The following is a 13758-nucleotide window of genomic DNA, read 5'->3' as shown; positions in this document are numbered from 1 at the left end:
CATTAATTTAATTTTTTACTTTGTTTTCCCTGCTGAAATTAAACCTTTGTTCCATGCTGAGCAAAATATTCCGCTTGGTACATTTAATTTAGGGTAGAAAAGCAAAAACTATAAAATAATTAATGCAATTCAAAGGACTGCCCACCCTTTAATGAAGATGAAACCAGTGCCCTTGTAACTAATACGGTACTCAAAACTCTCATCCAGGATCCAGGGTCTTTAGCCTTGTGTTTAACATACTCACAAGAGAAACAATACTTTTGTCCTCCTTGTTGCTCTAATTCCTGTTTAGCTATTTATGTTAGGCAGAAAAAGGAAGAACTCATGAGTATTTTGTTCCCACGAAGATAAATGTCTCAGAGATAGAAGGTTCCATAAATTGACAACATTTTGACTAACAAGTTACAGTCTCTGAAGGAAGGCACAAAATATTACTTGCTGCATTAGTTAACCAGTGGTTAAGAGAGAACTAAGCCGTGTTTACAAGTCTAAGGACAAATTTTTGCAAGAATATCAGTTTAACAAAAAGCTGAGCACATACACATGTATGGATGCGAGACAAAGAGAGAGATGGAGCGAATGGGAACTGGCCACCTTCACAGGCAGTGGCAAGCACTGCTGTTAGTTTATATACAATTTGTGTGACACTTAACCATAATTATTACTCCAATTTACAGATGGTACAAAACGGTTGTAGGTGCAATAAAGTATTCCAGCAAGTGCCTAATCTATACATAAAATGTATGCATAAGTGCTGCAGATCTATGTATATATAGAACCCATTATACTTTTAATTAGTAATTTGTGAAATCAATTTAATAATTCTTTAGGGAAATAGTATTTGACTACTAGGCTACGGCTTACTAGGCATGCAACTTAGGACATCCTTGAATGAATATTCTGTATCGCCATATGTCATGCAGCATGTTTTGTTAGTTTTTATTTCCAAAGTTTCTCTTTTCTAATGCTATATAAATTTAAGACTCTGCCTAAAGCTTACCTGAGATTTCCGTTGAATTAATTCAACTTTTGTGAGAGTGGAATTAAATGTAGAATGAAAGTAATTGGAAATTAAAAGGAGATCATGCCATATATTTCATCAAAATAATGTTAATAGAGAAAGTGTCTCTTGTACCTTCTCTCATTACAAGGAAAAAAAATGCTGTGAACTTCTCCCTAGGGTTTTATGCACATCATGAAGTTTGCTAATTAGTCTCTTATTGAGAGAACTCCTGACTTCCTTTAAGTCATATTTTTCTATTTCAGAAATCAAAAAATGTAATTTACTTCTAGCACTTAAACATAGCAAATAAATGTAGGTGCTGAACAAGCATTTTCACATAAATGGAAGATACTGGGGCAAAAGAAAAAGAAAATTTCAGTGCAGCTACTTTCCAAGTTATCTGCCAAATTGTCACATGCATTTCACAGTGATGGTAAGCACTTATCTAACCCATTGGCCCTGTCCTAAAAAGAATCCCCAGCAAAGCAGATTCCTTATTCCAAACTAGTAGTGGCCACTTTTGTATGACCGAAGGTCATTTGCTGCAGTTCAGTCACCAGATTTTACATGCAGGTTTTCCAACTAAATTTTCCTATTGAGAACTTCTCAGTTTACTTGAGTTTTGGCTAAAATAATCCCAAATCTCAAGGAACGAGTACCATGAAAAATAGTGAAAACAGGATACTCATTGTTTTTTATTGTCACAAAGACTCTTTATTTTTCGAGTGTCCTTAGGGAACCATGTTGACAGATGAGTTTTGACTTTGCTGTCCCTCAAGTCACAGAAGTGCTGTATGTATCTCATACACAAGTTGATGTAGACATTTTGCTACAAAATTTGAAGGAGCAGTCTCATAGCTGAAGTTCTACCAGAAACTTGAATTTCCATTATTTATAGTGTTACCATTTGGTTCATCTCTTTTTGATCAGTCATACATAAAAAGGGCCACAGCAGGAAATTTTAGGTGCTGCCACCTTCATCACTTTTGCAGTACTGCTGTTACACTGATCTAAAATATATCTAATATGTATGAGTGTTGAGCATCTGTGCCAGTGAAATAAAGGGTCTTTCAATGTACTACTTTTTATGCAGGTGATTATATAACACCCCTTGACACACACAAACCCAGTTTTTGGCTGAGAACTTTATGCTGAGATTTAGCCTGAAGCAGATCTTTAGAAGCGAGCTAGAAACTGAGCATTTCCACTACATACAGAAAGGAAAGGATGCAACAGTTTGAGGGTTACACAGAGGAAAATGCCTTCTCTTCTTCATGAAAGCAAAAATTATTTTGCAGTGGTGTCCAGAATTTGCTTCCTATGATGTTTGGTGAATTGAAAACAAAACAGAACAAACAGAAAGAGTGAGATACAGATGTTATAAAGCTGTCTACAAGCAAAACCTATTTCCTTTCCCCTCCCCCCTAGATAATTGCTCTAATTTTTCCTCAAGCTGAGTTCAGATTATGTTTCTGCCTAACAGATAAGAAGCTTCATGACATTGACTGTATAACAGACATTTAATCACATATTTCCTAGAAGGATGAGAAAAAAATCCAGAAACAAAACTCAAATTGCTTAGAAAAGAAGTAACTGGCATAAGAGACTGATGTTCAAATTTTTTGTTTATGTCAATGAATGCCATGATCTGAAAAACCTCTGCAGGAACCTCACACATTCATAGAATGGAAATTATGACAAAGAAGCAAATTTGCTGTGACATACCACTTTGTCAGCCAGAGAAACCTGTGACACTAAAACCAAGGGGAGAACCTAAGTGTTTGAAGCATTATGTCCTTCCCTGATTCAAGTGGCTAAATCTGGAGCTGCATACAGCTGGAAGAGGCACAGGCAATCAGAGCAGGGTGCAGCTCCCATCTCCTTGAATGTGGCAGGGAGGGTGGCAGTGCTGCATCACTCACAGGCAATGGATGTGTGGCCATACTGGGGCCACTTCAGCACACAGCAGGAGGAAGGGAAACCTGGTAGTGAGTTGGTATGACCACAGGGACGCCACCACCCAGGGTCTAACCTATATTGCCATATCCTAAACCCCTCAATCCCAATTTTACAACAGTGTTTTTGGAAGACTTGTCCAAGGCTCCTGCACAAAATTTAAAGGTAAAATTATCCAAGACAGTTTTAAATGCTCTTAAAAAAGTTTTCTACAGATACTATGAGATGTATGAATGCTGCAGACTAGGAATACAAACAAATATATATCTGAGTTGTGGCCATTGCCATTCAATTTTCTCAGTCTGTGGAGAAAGCTATAATTTATCCCATGAAACAGTTTATCATCTTATGCAGTCAAGCCTGCTGCCCCTGGGGAGGCAGCTATGGCTGGCTTCCCTACAGAGAGCAGGGAACAGAGCTGCCTCAGCAGGGCCAACCCAGAGAACTGCCCTGAGTGAGGGGGTGCTCTGCAGAAAGCAGCCTGTCCAAAACGAGGAGAGTGTAGACCTGCCATCATTTCCTAGGAAGGAAAACAAAAAAACTTTCCTGATTAGCAGCCTTTGGGGTTTCTGAAAAACCAAGAATTGATAGACAGGATTACAGAGGAAGGGAGAGTGGAAAGACGGAAAAATTAGCGTAAAACAAAAAATACGTTAGGGTTATATCTGAAAGATGAGAAAACCCCATGTGTCAGTGTACATGCAAAGAAACAGAAAGATTTGGGACAGAAAGGGCTGTTACAGTCTCTAGCATTCACATTTCAGGGTGTGGTTCTTTTTGAGAAAATGGCATTTTAAAAATTGTTACCATAAACTATTAGCATAGACTATACACCCATGTTAAGCATTGAATCAGATATTCAGGTATTAAAATTGTTATTATTATTATAAAATGTTTAATATTATCGCTCTCTACATAAAACAGTAAAGAATACAAGTTTGACTTGATTTATTCACAAAAGTATTCCTGCTGTTTTTACCAGAACCACTCACAGAATGCAAGAATGGAAGCAGACTTCTTGCCTCTCCCAAGATCAGGATAAATCCCGTCATAAATTGATAAACTCCATCTAAAAATAGTTAAGATTTAGGCCTCCATTGCTGTGATGAGAGGCCGCCCCAGATCCACCCTCTCCAGTGGCTGGAAGGCATTCAGCTTCCATAACCCACATCACCGATCAGTGCTCACCTGCTCATGTGAGAATAAAGTGAAAATAACTCTTTCATAAAGGAATAAGCATTAGTTTTAAAACACAGAAAGATTTGGATTTGGCCTTTGCTATAGATGAACTTACTATTGGGAAGGATGCATGGGGATCACTCATCTGCTGTGAAGCTGGTTGCTGGGAAGCCACTGACAGCTCACATTGTTGATGAGAAACAGTGGCTCTGTGACAACATTTGGTTTGGCTGGCAAGGATTAATTTATTCAAAACACACAGAGTCTGTTGTTCATTCTCAGAAACATCAGCTTCTGCTCCATATCAAAAGCCAAAAAAGACATTATTTTTAAATTTTTCATGTAATACCAAATTTTTTGGCTTACGACATGACAAAGGCTTAAAAAAATGTTACTGTTGATAGCTACAAATAAATGTTAGTTAGCATAACTTTTTCAAGTTTATATATACCTTAATAAAAACTTGGTAACTTTAACACAGGTATAATAATTTCATTTCCTTCTTTGTTTTTCAGAGTTCAAACTATATGTGAAACTAAAAGCTTTTTTTTTTTTTTTAAACTGGTTTTAACCCCCCCAAAATCTAAATCAACATTAAAATTTATTCAAATTAGGTAAGGAAAATCAAAGTATGTAACAGTAGCTTTTAAACTGTACCACCTATGTTTTTACATGCTTACAAATGTTGTAGAATGTATTTTATATCATTATCTGTAATATATTGTATCAAAAAATGAAAAAGAAAACATTAATACAGTCGTTTCCTTTCCTAATATTTTGTAATTTTAAATTTGTAAAATTAATGTTTCAACCAATATATTGTTTACTTCATTTGGGTTCCTGGTTTGGGATAAACTTTTATCACAAAGAAGCAAAAAGAAAGAATGTACTGACTTTTTAAAAATCTATCTAAGCCACAGCGTCCCTAATGCTGGAGATATGCACATCATACCTGAAGGTTTCACAGAGCTCTGAGGAACAGAGATAACTTTAAAGTTTACTCCAACATCCCCACTTGCCAGATTTCCAGCACGGCCGAGGTCCAGGGTTTTGACTGAAGCTCATTTCTTAATATTTAGCTAATTTAAATGCTAATTAGACTAATTTGATGAATAAAACATGGTAGGAATTCATTAGCAACTTTGCTGCTATTGCTTTACGTCTACAGAGAAATTTTCTACAACAGGACTCCAGGGACAGTAGCGCATCTGTTACCAGTTGAACAAGTTAGATTCTTTGTAATACTAAACCTTAGAGTTGGTAATATATGGCAGAACTGCAGAGAAGATGGAGGAGCAATTTTAAATGTTGCAAATCTAGCACATCCTGGACATAGGCCACCACTGAAGAAGAGGTCTTACGCTGTCCTGAGCCCATCTGCTTCATAGGGTTTGCTCTGAGATTTATATACAGAGGAAGAAAATGTGCCTTATCTCTGTCTCACATTACCTACTACAGTTGTTCCAGTTGTTCTGCCTGGTGTTATTGGTGCCTATACAAAGAAATTAAACCATTCACCTCATGTCTGATACATGTGGATAGACTTTAATGGTTTTATTGAGCTCCATGAAATTAGTGAGGCTCCACAGTTGTGGAGCAGATATCAAAATTGATAAGACAATGTCTTTGGAAGAACAGTTGGTTGGTTGGCTTTGTTTGTTTGTCTGGTTTGGTTTGGTGGGTTTTTGTTGTTGTCTTGGTTTTGTTTGTTTTGCTTTTTTTGGGTGAGCTTTTTTGTCTCTTTTTTTAATGCAGCATGTGCCATTAGTGGCACTTGGGATGTGGTTTAGCAGTGAAATGGCAGTGTTGGGTTAACTCAGTCTTCTTAAGATGTATTTCCCACCCTTAGGAATTCTAAGATTCTATGATTACCACACTCAACAAGGTACTTAAGCAGAAGCCAAATTTTTAAGATGTGACTTTGAATCTATTTAAAAACAAAAGTTGCTTTTGGGCTTAATTAGATTGCTGAATTTTAGTCTGAAAAAACCCCACAGAAAATAAGAAGCCCTATGGAGAACTTCCATGGCAAGAAGTAAAAAGAAAAATTTTGCTGAACAAGAACCTGTTTTGGACTCTCTTCTCTTCCTGTGTCCACTCCCATGGTTGAATTATTATGTCCATAGGGACATCTAGAAAATCCCCCAGATATCTGGGAAATATAGGTTCAGATCTCCACATGTTGAAGATTTTCTGTGATACTCAGAGTGGAATACGTAAATGAAGGAACTCAAAGGCCTGTAAGCACCTGTCTTCTTTGGAAGATAAATATATTTCATGTATGACTTCTGACGCCATATATGTATTTAGATAGTTAATTCTGATTTAAAAAAAAACAAAACAACAAAACAGTGGCTAATAAAAATCTAAATGTAGTTGTGGATCTGAGTGTTCCTATTTCTTTGCCTTAATTTTCTTCCTGTAAATATTACTATGAATCACAAAGGACCCAAAAAAATAAAGATGTTACAGATAATAGGTGATGTGCTCCAGTGTAGTAGTGGTGGAGGCCATATTAACATACCATAATAAAAACAGAACAGGAAGGAATGTAAAGGAGGTTATCTGTATTGATAATACCATTTATCAGTGAAAAAGCTTCAAGTCAATTTGCCACTGTTTTAATTCAGTTCTGCACTTGTTGTTTGTTTTAGTTTTTTTGTGGTTTGTTTGTTTGTTTGCTTTTGTTTAAACTTTTGCTCCTGAATACTAGGAGTGAATGTAATTAGGTTTATAACTATTTCAAACGGAGTTCAGTACTCACTTCTACATGCTGACAGGTCTGAATGAGTTTCGCCAGAAGAGTTTCCAGCTCAGTATTCCTCTTAATAAGGTTGGTGAGGTTACTCTCCAAATTTTGCTGTTAAAAAGAAAGGAACACATTAGCATTTCAAAGAATTTGATGTTTAGGTAAATATTTGAAAAATCTAATTATACAGGTATGAACATGAGACACTCATTTTGGTATATTCCATTATATGTTTGATTAGATTAAATGTTTTGTCTATGCAAGACAAGAGAGAAGAAAAGTTCAAGATAAGAATGAGTTCTAGAAAACAGAGTTTCCAAGGATGCACTAAAAACTAGATTAAGCAATTAGTTTTAGTCAGGAGGAAAAAAAAGACAAGTAAGGAGAAGACCAGGAAAAGTTAAACATTTCCCCCAAAGAAGTGGCTTATTTTGACTGAGAACATTTTTGATTCCTTATTTCCTTCTCCCAGTCTAACATATGAATTTAAAAGCCAGCTGCTAACTGAGGTCTCTGAGCACATGCCCCTTTGGAACTGTACTTATAAGGACCAGTAGACAGGTCAGCACTTTTTTCTTGGATTTGCAGTACTGTAGGGGGTCAATATAATTGATTTAATCCCCTAGTTCAGCAGTTATGTTTTTTAATAAATAAGAAAAGCTTCCTTTCTACACAGGAGAATGAAGTATCTGCTCACAGATTGTGCCTTCACTAACTGTTCTTTAGAGGGAACTTGTGGTTGTGTCTGGTTTTATCAACTGATTATGGCTGCCATAAATATCTTCAGCCATGGGAGAGCAGAGAACTTTCCAGCTAACGGATCTGAAGCTGCATCCTGGCTCTCTGCAGTTGCACATGAGATTGAGATCTAGCAACTAATGTTTCAGCCTCCCTTCTTCCCTCTGTATCTACAGAAAGGAAACCCAGGCATGTGAGGAGCAGGTCTGTGACGGCTGTGACCCACTTCCTGGTCTGGCTGCCTTGGGACCAGGACTTTACTGTGCACCCTGGAACTTGCAGCTACTAACTCTTCACTTTTTACTACACATCCTGAGATAACTGCTGTTTTACACGAAATTTCAGCTTCTGGAAGCACATGGACATGGAAAGGTCTGTGTTTTTCCAAGAACTGCAAAGTTTCCACAGAGATGAAAAGGTCTGGTAATATAATTTAAGTATATCAAAAAAAGCAAGCCATTAAAAAGAGTTCTGACTCTAAACATTCATTTATGTCAGTAACTTCAGGGCCGTATATTTAATTTTGACATAAGTGGAGACTTCTAGCATGACAAGCTATTTCTTATTCACCTATATAAGTGTGTAAGATTAGTCACTTGCTTGGTATTCCTGACAAGCTGACAGTCTCTGACTTTTAAGTGTACTTTGTCCTCCAAGCAGTCCCTGGTATCTAGGAAGTATTGAACAAGAATACCAGAAGTGGGCCCCATGTTTTCCTCCCAACAAGGGCTGTAGTGTCTCTGCAGAGCCTTCATTCATTTCAACCCTCCTCATCTTTTATTAATGGGCTTCTTTTCTTCATACTACTACTTTCCCTCCTATGTATCTATTCTATCATTTCATTACCTGCAGCTACCAGTAACTCATCTGACTTCTACCATCCTCCCCACAATGACCATCTCCATACATCCATTTAGAGGAGTGGGTATGTGTGTGTGTTTTTTCTTGTGCTGTTATCCCTGCCAATTTCATGATCTTTTAAAACACTTTGTTCCTTGCCCTCTCTTTCTGCAGCTGTGCAGTCTCCTTACTCTTTCTTGCATATGGCTACAAACAAATGAAGATGGCAATATTTCATTGCTGAACCATATGTATTTTTGGCATTTACCAGGGCTAATGCCGTAAGCACCAGAGAAGTAGTCAGTTCTGTTCCACTAAGGAAAGAACAAGATTTTGATGGCTTTACATATATGACCTTTCCAAGAAGCATGGTGGCTGTTTGAAACACATAATTTTTGCATTTTCTTCCCAGCACAGTTATGCATATTGTGTATCACTGGCTGTAAAAATACCTTTTACACTACATTTATTTTATAGCCCATTAAAACAAAGAGTAACAAGAATGGGCATCCTTACTGAACTGTTTGAGCTGTATCTTAGGTTTCTATAAGCTGTACTGTGAACAATCTTAATTGCAAAGGCATGTTTGCTGCGCTGTCAGATGTCCCTTTGTAGGGCTGAGACTCATGTGAAGTCAAAATACCATATATAGTTACAGTATCAGATAACTTTTGTCTTTAAAAAACAGTTCCTTAAGATGATCCAAATGTGCAAATAGTCTTGAAATTTTATTTATATAACTTCTTAATATTATATATTAATTTTGTACAGTTATGGAACATTGCAGTGATTTTAGATAACTGAAAGTTAGTGATCTTCAACTAAGGCCATTAATACATGAAAATTCAGTATTTTGCTCTGAAACAGAAATGTATTGACCCATAGATTATATACAGATTATTATATTCATGATATTTTCAGATCCTGGATATAATAATCTATATTTCTGAATACATATCCTGAATAAAGAACAAAATCTCAGAATAAATTTCCTATCCAGTGAATATAAACATAAACCCATATATATTATTATGGCTTCACACAGTCTCTTGATATCCTCTGCATTTTCTGACTATGAAAATGGAAGATAACTGTAACAAGTGAATAGCCTTAGAAAGACTGGAGTTCCCATGCTCTAGCTCCTTGAACTGTGTAATTTTTAATCTGGAACAAATGGAATTTTGTTTCCATGCAAGGGATTGGGTTTTTTTAAGTCAAGAATGATCAGAATTTTGTTAAACTTCTGTTAAGAACATCAGTTTATATTAATGCTTTACAAGATAACAAGAACCTGGTGTTGCTTTCTGAAATTAATTAATCTTTCTAGTTTCACTAGGCCAGTACTGAATGGCAGCTCTTAAAAGTGGCCTAACTTGAAAGTCTTTAAGGTCATTAAACATGATCAATTCTTGCAGTATGTTTATGCAGATTTTCTCTTGTCAGTATGTTCCTCCAGTACTCTTCCCTATTTTATTCCTATACAGACCATGGTACCACTTTGGCTACCACATGACAGTAGGTACCAGAAGCAGAATTTGAGCTCTTCCCTCTGCCTTTACTCCACATGGGGGAACCCAGAAAAAGCCTGAACATTTTAAATTTCAGAAGCAGAGGTTTGCTCACAGACTTTCTAAAATGCTGCAACCTCATATCACATCTGCACCTGGAACTTCCTTGGTTGTGCAAAACCACAATGCTAGATTTGGAGCTCTGGCCATCTTGGAAAATTGATCCAGTTGATGTAGACCATAATTCCTGAGAGAGTGAATTGTAACCAGGTTTTAAGTCTGAAGAAAGTGTGCTCTCACATTATGATGAGTACATGTGAAAATACATGTGAATAATCATACTCAAAATGTCTTCCTTCTTCCCACCTAACCTTCTACTGCTGTTCTGTTAGATGAAGTGAACCAAATTACAATTGTATTTCTGGAAATGTTCTTGGTAAATTGTAATTTCTTAAACATTTGCACCTGCCTTTCCTTATCTTTTTTTTTGTCAGTTGCTAATTTTCATTGTTATCTGTCTATTAAAAACTGATCTTAGAAACACTGGGGTTGTTTTTATTTAAAGAAGCACCATAGTTGCTGTGCATTTGCTCTGTGGACAGGCTTCACGCATGTTACTCAGTAGAGGCAAACTGCTCTCAAAAAGCAAAAGCAAGGCTGAATGCTTCCTGACTTACCAATGCAGACCTAGCCCAGGATCTTGACATTCCATGCGTGCTTTGAAACTGTTTTTACAACATCCAGCGTAAAGTGAAAAGAATGCTTACTGTCCATTTAGCATGGTCTGACAACTATACAATATAAATATTCCTATAATCTTGGCAAAAATCTGAGTAGATGAAATCACAGACATGTAATTGAAAAGGACAGTTAAGGATAGTGTTTCATTTTGACTCTGCATGCCTATAAAATGATATGATCCAGGGACTAGAGTTTAAGTTGGAAAAATTAATGCCAAAAAATTAGAGGAAGGCAACTCAGGACTGATCACATTTTTAAGCGGCTGTCTAGCTCACACTCAAATAATGATCATGTTGCAGTAATGATTGCGTGAGGCTTGTGCCCTGATTGAAGTGGGAGGTCAGACTAGATGATCATAGTGGTCTCTTCTGGCCTTTAAATCTATCAGTCTATGAAAACCAAATGTGAACCCATGCCCTTTGCCAAATTAACAGTCTCACGCAAGGCATTGCTTGTCTAAAATTGGAAGGTAGCACAAACAGATAGTCCTAAGCTACTATATGGATTGGAAATACTGTCAAAATAAATTAATGTAAGATTCTAAAGAAGAAAAACGCTGAGTTGTGTGCTCCTGTCTTACATCACAGCAGATAAAACAATAACATCCCCGGGATCATCTTCTCAGAAGCATTTTTCTGCTCCATAAAACTCTCTATTCAAAAGGCCACAAAATAAAACATAGCTATCAGCTACACTGAGATTTTAAATTCCATTTGAAGTAAAGCAACTGTATTTTTCTAATTAAAATATTATTGTTCCTGCCATTGGTAAATATAAGTATGCTTTTGAATTTTTGGCTCACTGCTTACTGGAAAGGTATGAGAACTGGTCCACTGAAACTGCAGAATAAGCTAAGACTCACACACTGTAGGATAGTATATGCAACAACAGCCTTGATCACCACTTACATTGAATCTACCATGATCAAAGCCTTTCAGCAGCAAACACTGACTGCAGTTTGCGTTTCCTTGATCCTGGTGTGAAACAGAGCAGAGTAAGGCATATTTTTTGACTACCTCCTGGTTTAAAGAAGAAAACAACTTTGCACACTGGAAATTAAATTTAGTAATAATATAGGTTTCTTGAGAACTACAGCCACCTTTCCATCACCTCTTTACAAATGGTCAAATTTAAACAGAGCTTATGTATTTTCCAATCGAGTTGGTTAAAGTTTATAAACAAAAGTCACACAGTTACACTGCAGTAAAACAGAGATGAGAATTAAAACACCATAAAGCAGAAATGTGATTACATCCTAACTTACTCAAGCTAGTAAGGTAACCAGAGTGGTATTGACATGGCAGATCAGTCTTTAGTATATGCAGGCTGGTTAGAGATCATAAATATACCCCCTGTCACTAACAGAGTCCATTCAACCACATCTTCACTGAGACTATTTTTCCTCCTAGTTTGAAGGCATTATGCTTGCCTGTGCTCCAGTTACGTTTCCACCTCGTCGTGGTGACATACCCCACAAACTAGTCCTGTTGCCCTCAGGACTTGTGTCTTATCTATTAAAAAAGTTGCCAATCAAATCTGGAATAACTGCCAAAATATCAAATATGGTTTTCAGCCAGGTTTTGGGTGTATGTGAGTTTAATGTTTTCTTTGGCGTTCTTTATTTAAATGGACATGTCACATGCACATGGAAAAACTTGAGCTAATTTTTATTCTATGTAATTGTCCCAAAATAGGTGACTACTCTTCTGCAGGATACATGTGATTGAAATGCATGTATTTCTCCAGCCAGGGAATGGTAACATTTGCAGTTAATAGGAATGATTGACCTCAAGTCTCAAATGTACAGAGCTTGACAACTGCGCTCCACATTTCTATGTGTAAAGAAATAACAGCTATCAACAATGTTGACACACTTCTGGGGACTAAGATACTTATCTCAAGTGATTATAGTATATCACAAGGAAAAACCCATGAGATACTGCATTGTTAAGTAACTGTCCAGGACTATTTTTATTAAAAGTGCAATGAAAATATCTGCATTTGAAGCCACTATGACTTCAATGGTGTGAATTAAACTGCGTCTATTTTTATATTTCATAGGAATGTAACTTAATTTTTAATTAACCTCTATTTAAAACAGGACATTGTGGAAACTAAAGGAAATCCAAGCGTTTCAAATTCTTGACCACATAAAATCTGAGAAGGCAATATTCTAGGAAAAACCTCCAATTGCACTCTTGTGTCTCTGGAAAGCCATGTCCTCAAATATACCAATGGTCCTTGCCACTTGCAGCCACAGCTCTGCCCTTTGATTTAACTATACTCATCAGTCTTTTAGACTTCCTTCACTGTTCTTCTCTTTTCCTTGAAGCACAAGAGAAATTTCATAACTGGGGCCTTTGAGGAAAAAGAACAGGACAAGAAATATACATATAGTACACTATAGCAAAAGTTTTCCACTGATGTGTACTGTAAAGTTTCAGAAACAAACAATATATATTCTTAAAAACTATTCTGCCCATAATAAGGACTGTGATTACCAAGAACAGGCCAATGAAACTTACACTGCTTAGTTATTTTCCTTACTGTAATGGAAGGACATACAAAAATGAAATAAAAATAACATTTTCTTTTAAACAGGCATCCAAATGTTATAAGAACTTTGTTCCAGTTTAGGAAGTGACAAAACTGACTATATAGGACAAGCGTTTTTTTAGAGATTCCCATTTCAATTAACCTATTAGAAGATATCCAAATGGGATATGGGGGATTTTTTCAGTCCTATTTTTAATTAATCAAAGAAGGACCAGAATAATAATCAAGAATCTAGGATCAAGAAAGAATAGGTTTAGCATCTGAGCAAATTAAAAGCAAAAATGTATGTTGGACTGATATGTGAGTTAATAAAGGTTTGCGAAAGTGTAGATATATTTGAGGCCACAATATATTAGATTTTTTTTCCTTCAATGAAGGAGTCAAGCTGGAAGCTGAAGTGTTAAAGGAACATAACAAATACCAAACAAATGACATTTAAAGCATGTCATTAAAGACTTATTGTGGAGAGTTAGAGGGTTTATAAGCTC

The 13758-nt window shown here is 36.5% G+C and overlaps 1 protein-coding gene across 3 annotated transcripts in view; it reads right to left on the bottom strand.

Moving 5' to 3' along the window:
- Window positions 1–13758, bottom strand: part of MID1 (midline 1) — a 242120-nt gene that overhangs the window by 37394 nt on the left and 190968 nt on the right. For all 3 annotated transcript variants that reach the window (XM_027645511.1, XM_027645503.1, XM_027645520.1), the window contains exon 3: window positions 6903–6998. In XM_027645511.1, the coding sequence (XP_027501312.1) occupies window positions 6903–6998 (96 nt within the window). The remainder of the gene's footprint in view (window positions 1–6902; window positions 6999–13758) is intronic.

This window comes from Corapipo altera, unplaced genomic scaffold (genome assembly GCF_003945725.1).
Source record: "Corapipo altera isolate COAL_440 unplaced genomic scaffold, ASM394572v1 0, whole genome shotgun sequence".
Taxonomy (NCBI): Eukaryota; Metazoa; Chordata; class Aves; order Passeriformes; family Pipridae; genus Corapipo; species Corapipo altera.
The sequence above is the reverse complement of the archived record's forward strand: the minus strand, read 5'-3'. Positions and strand labels throughout refer to the sequence as shown.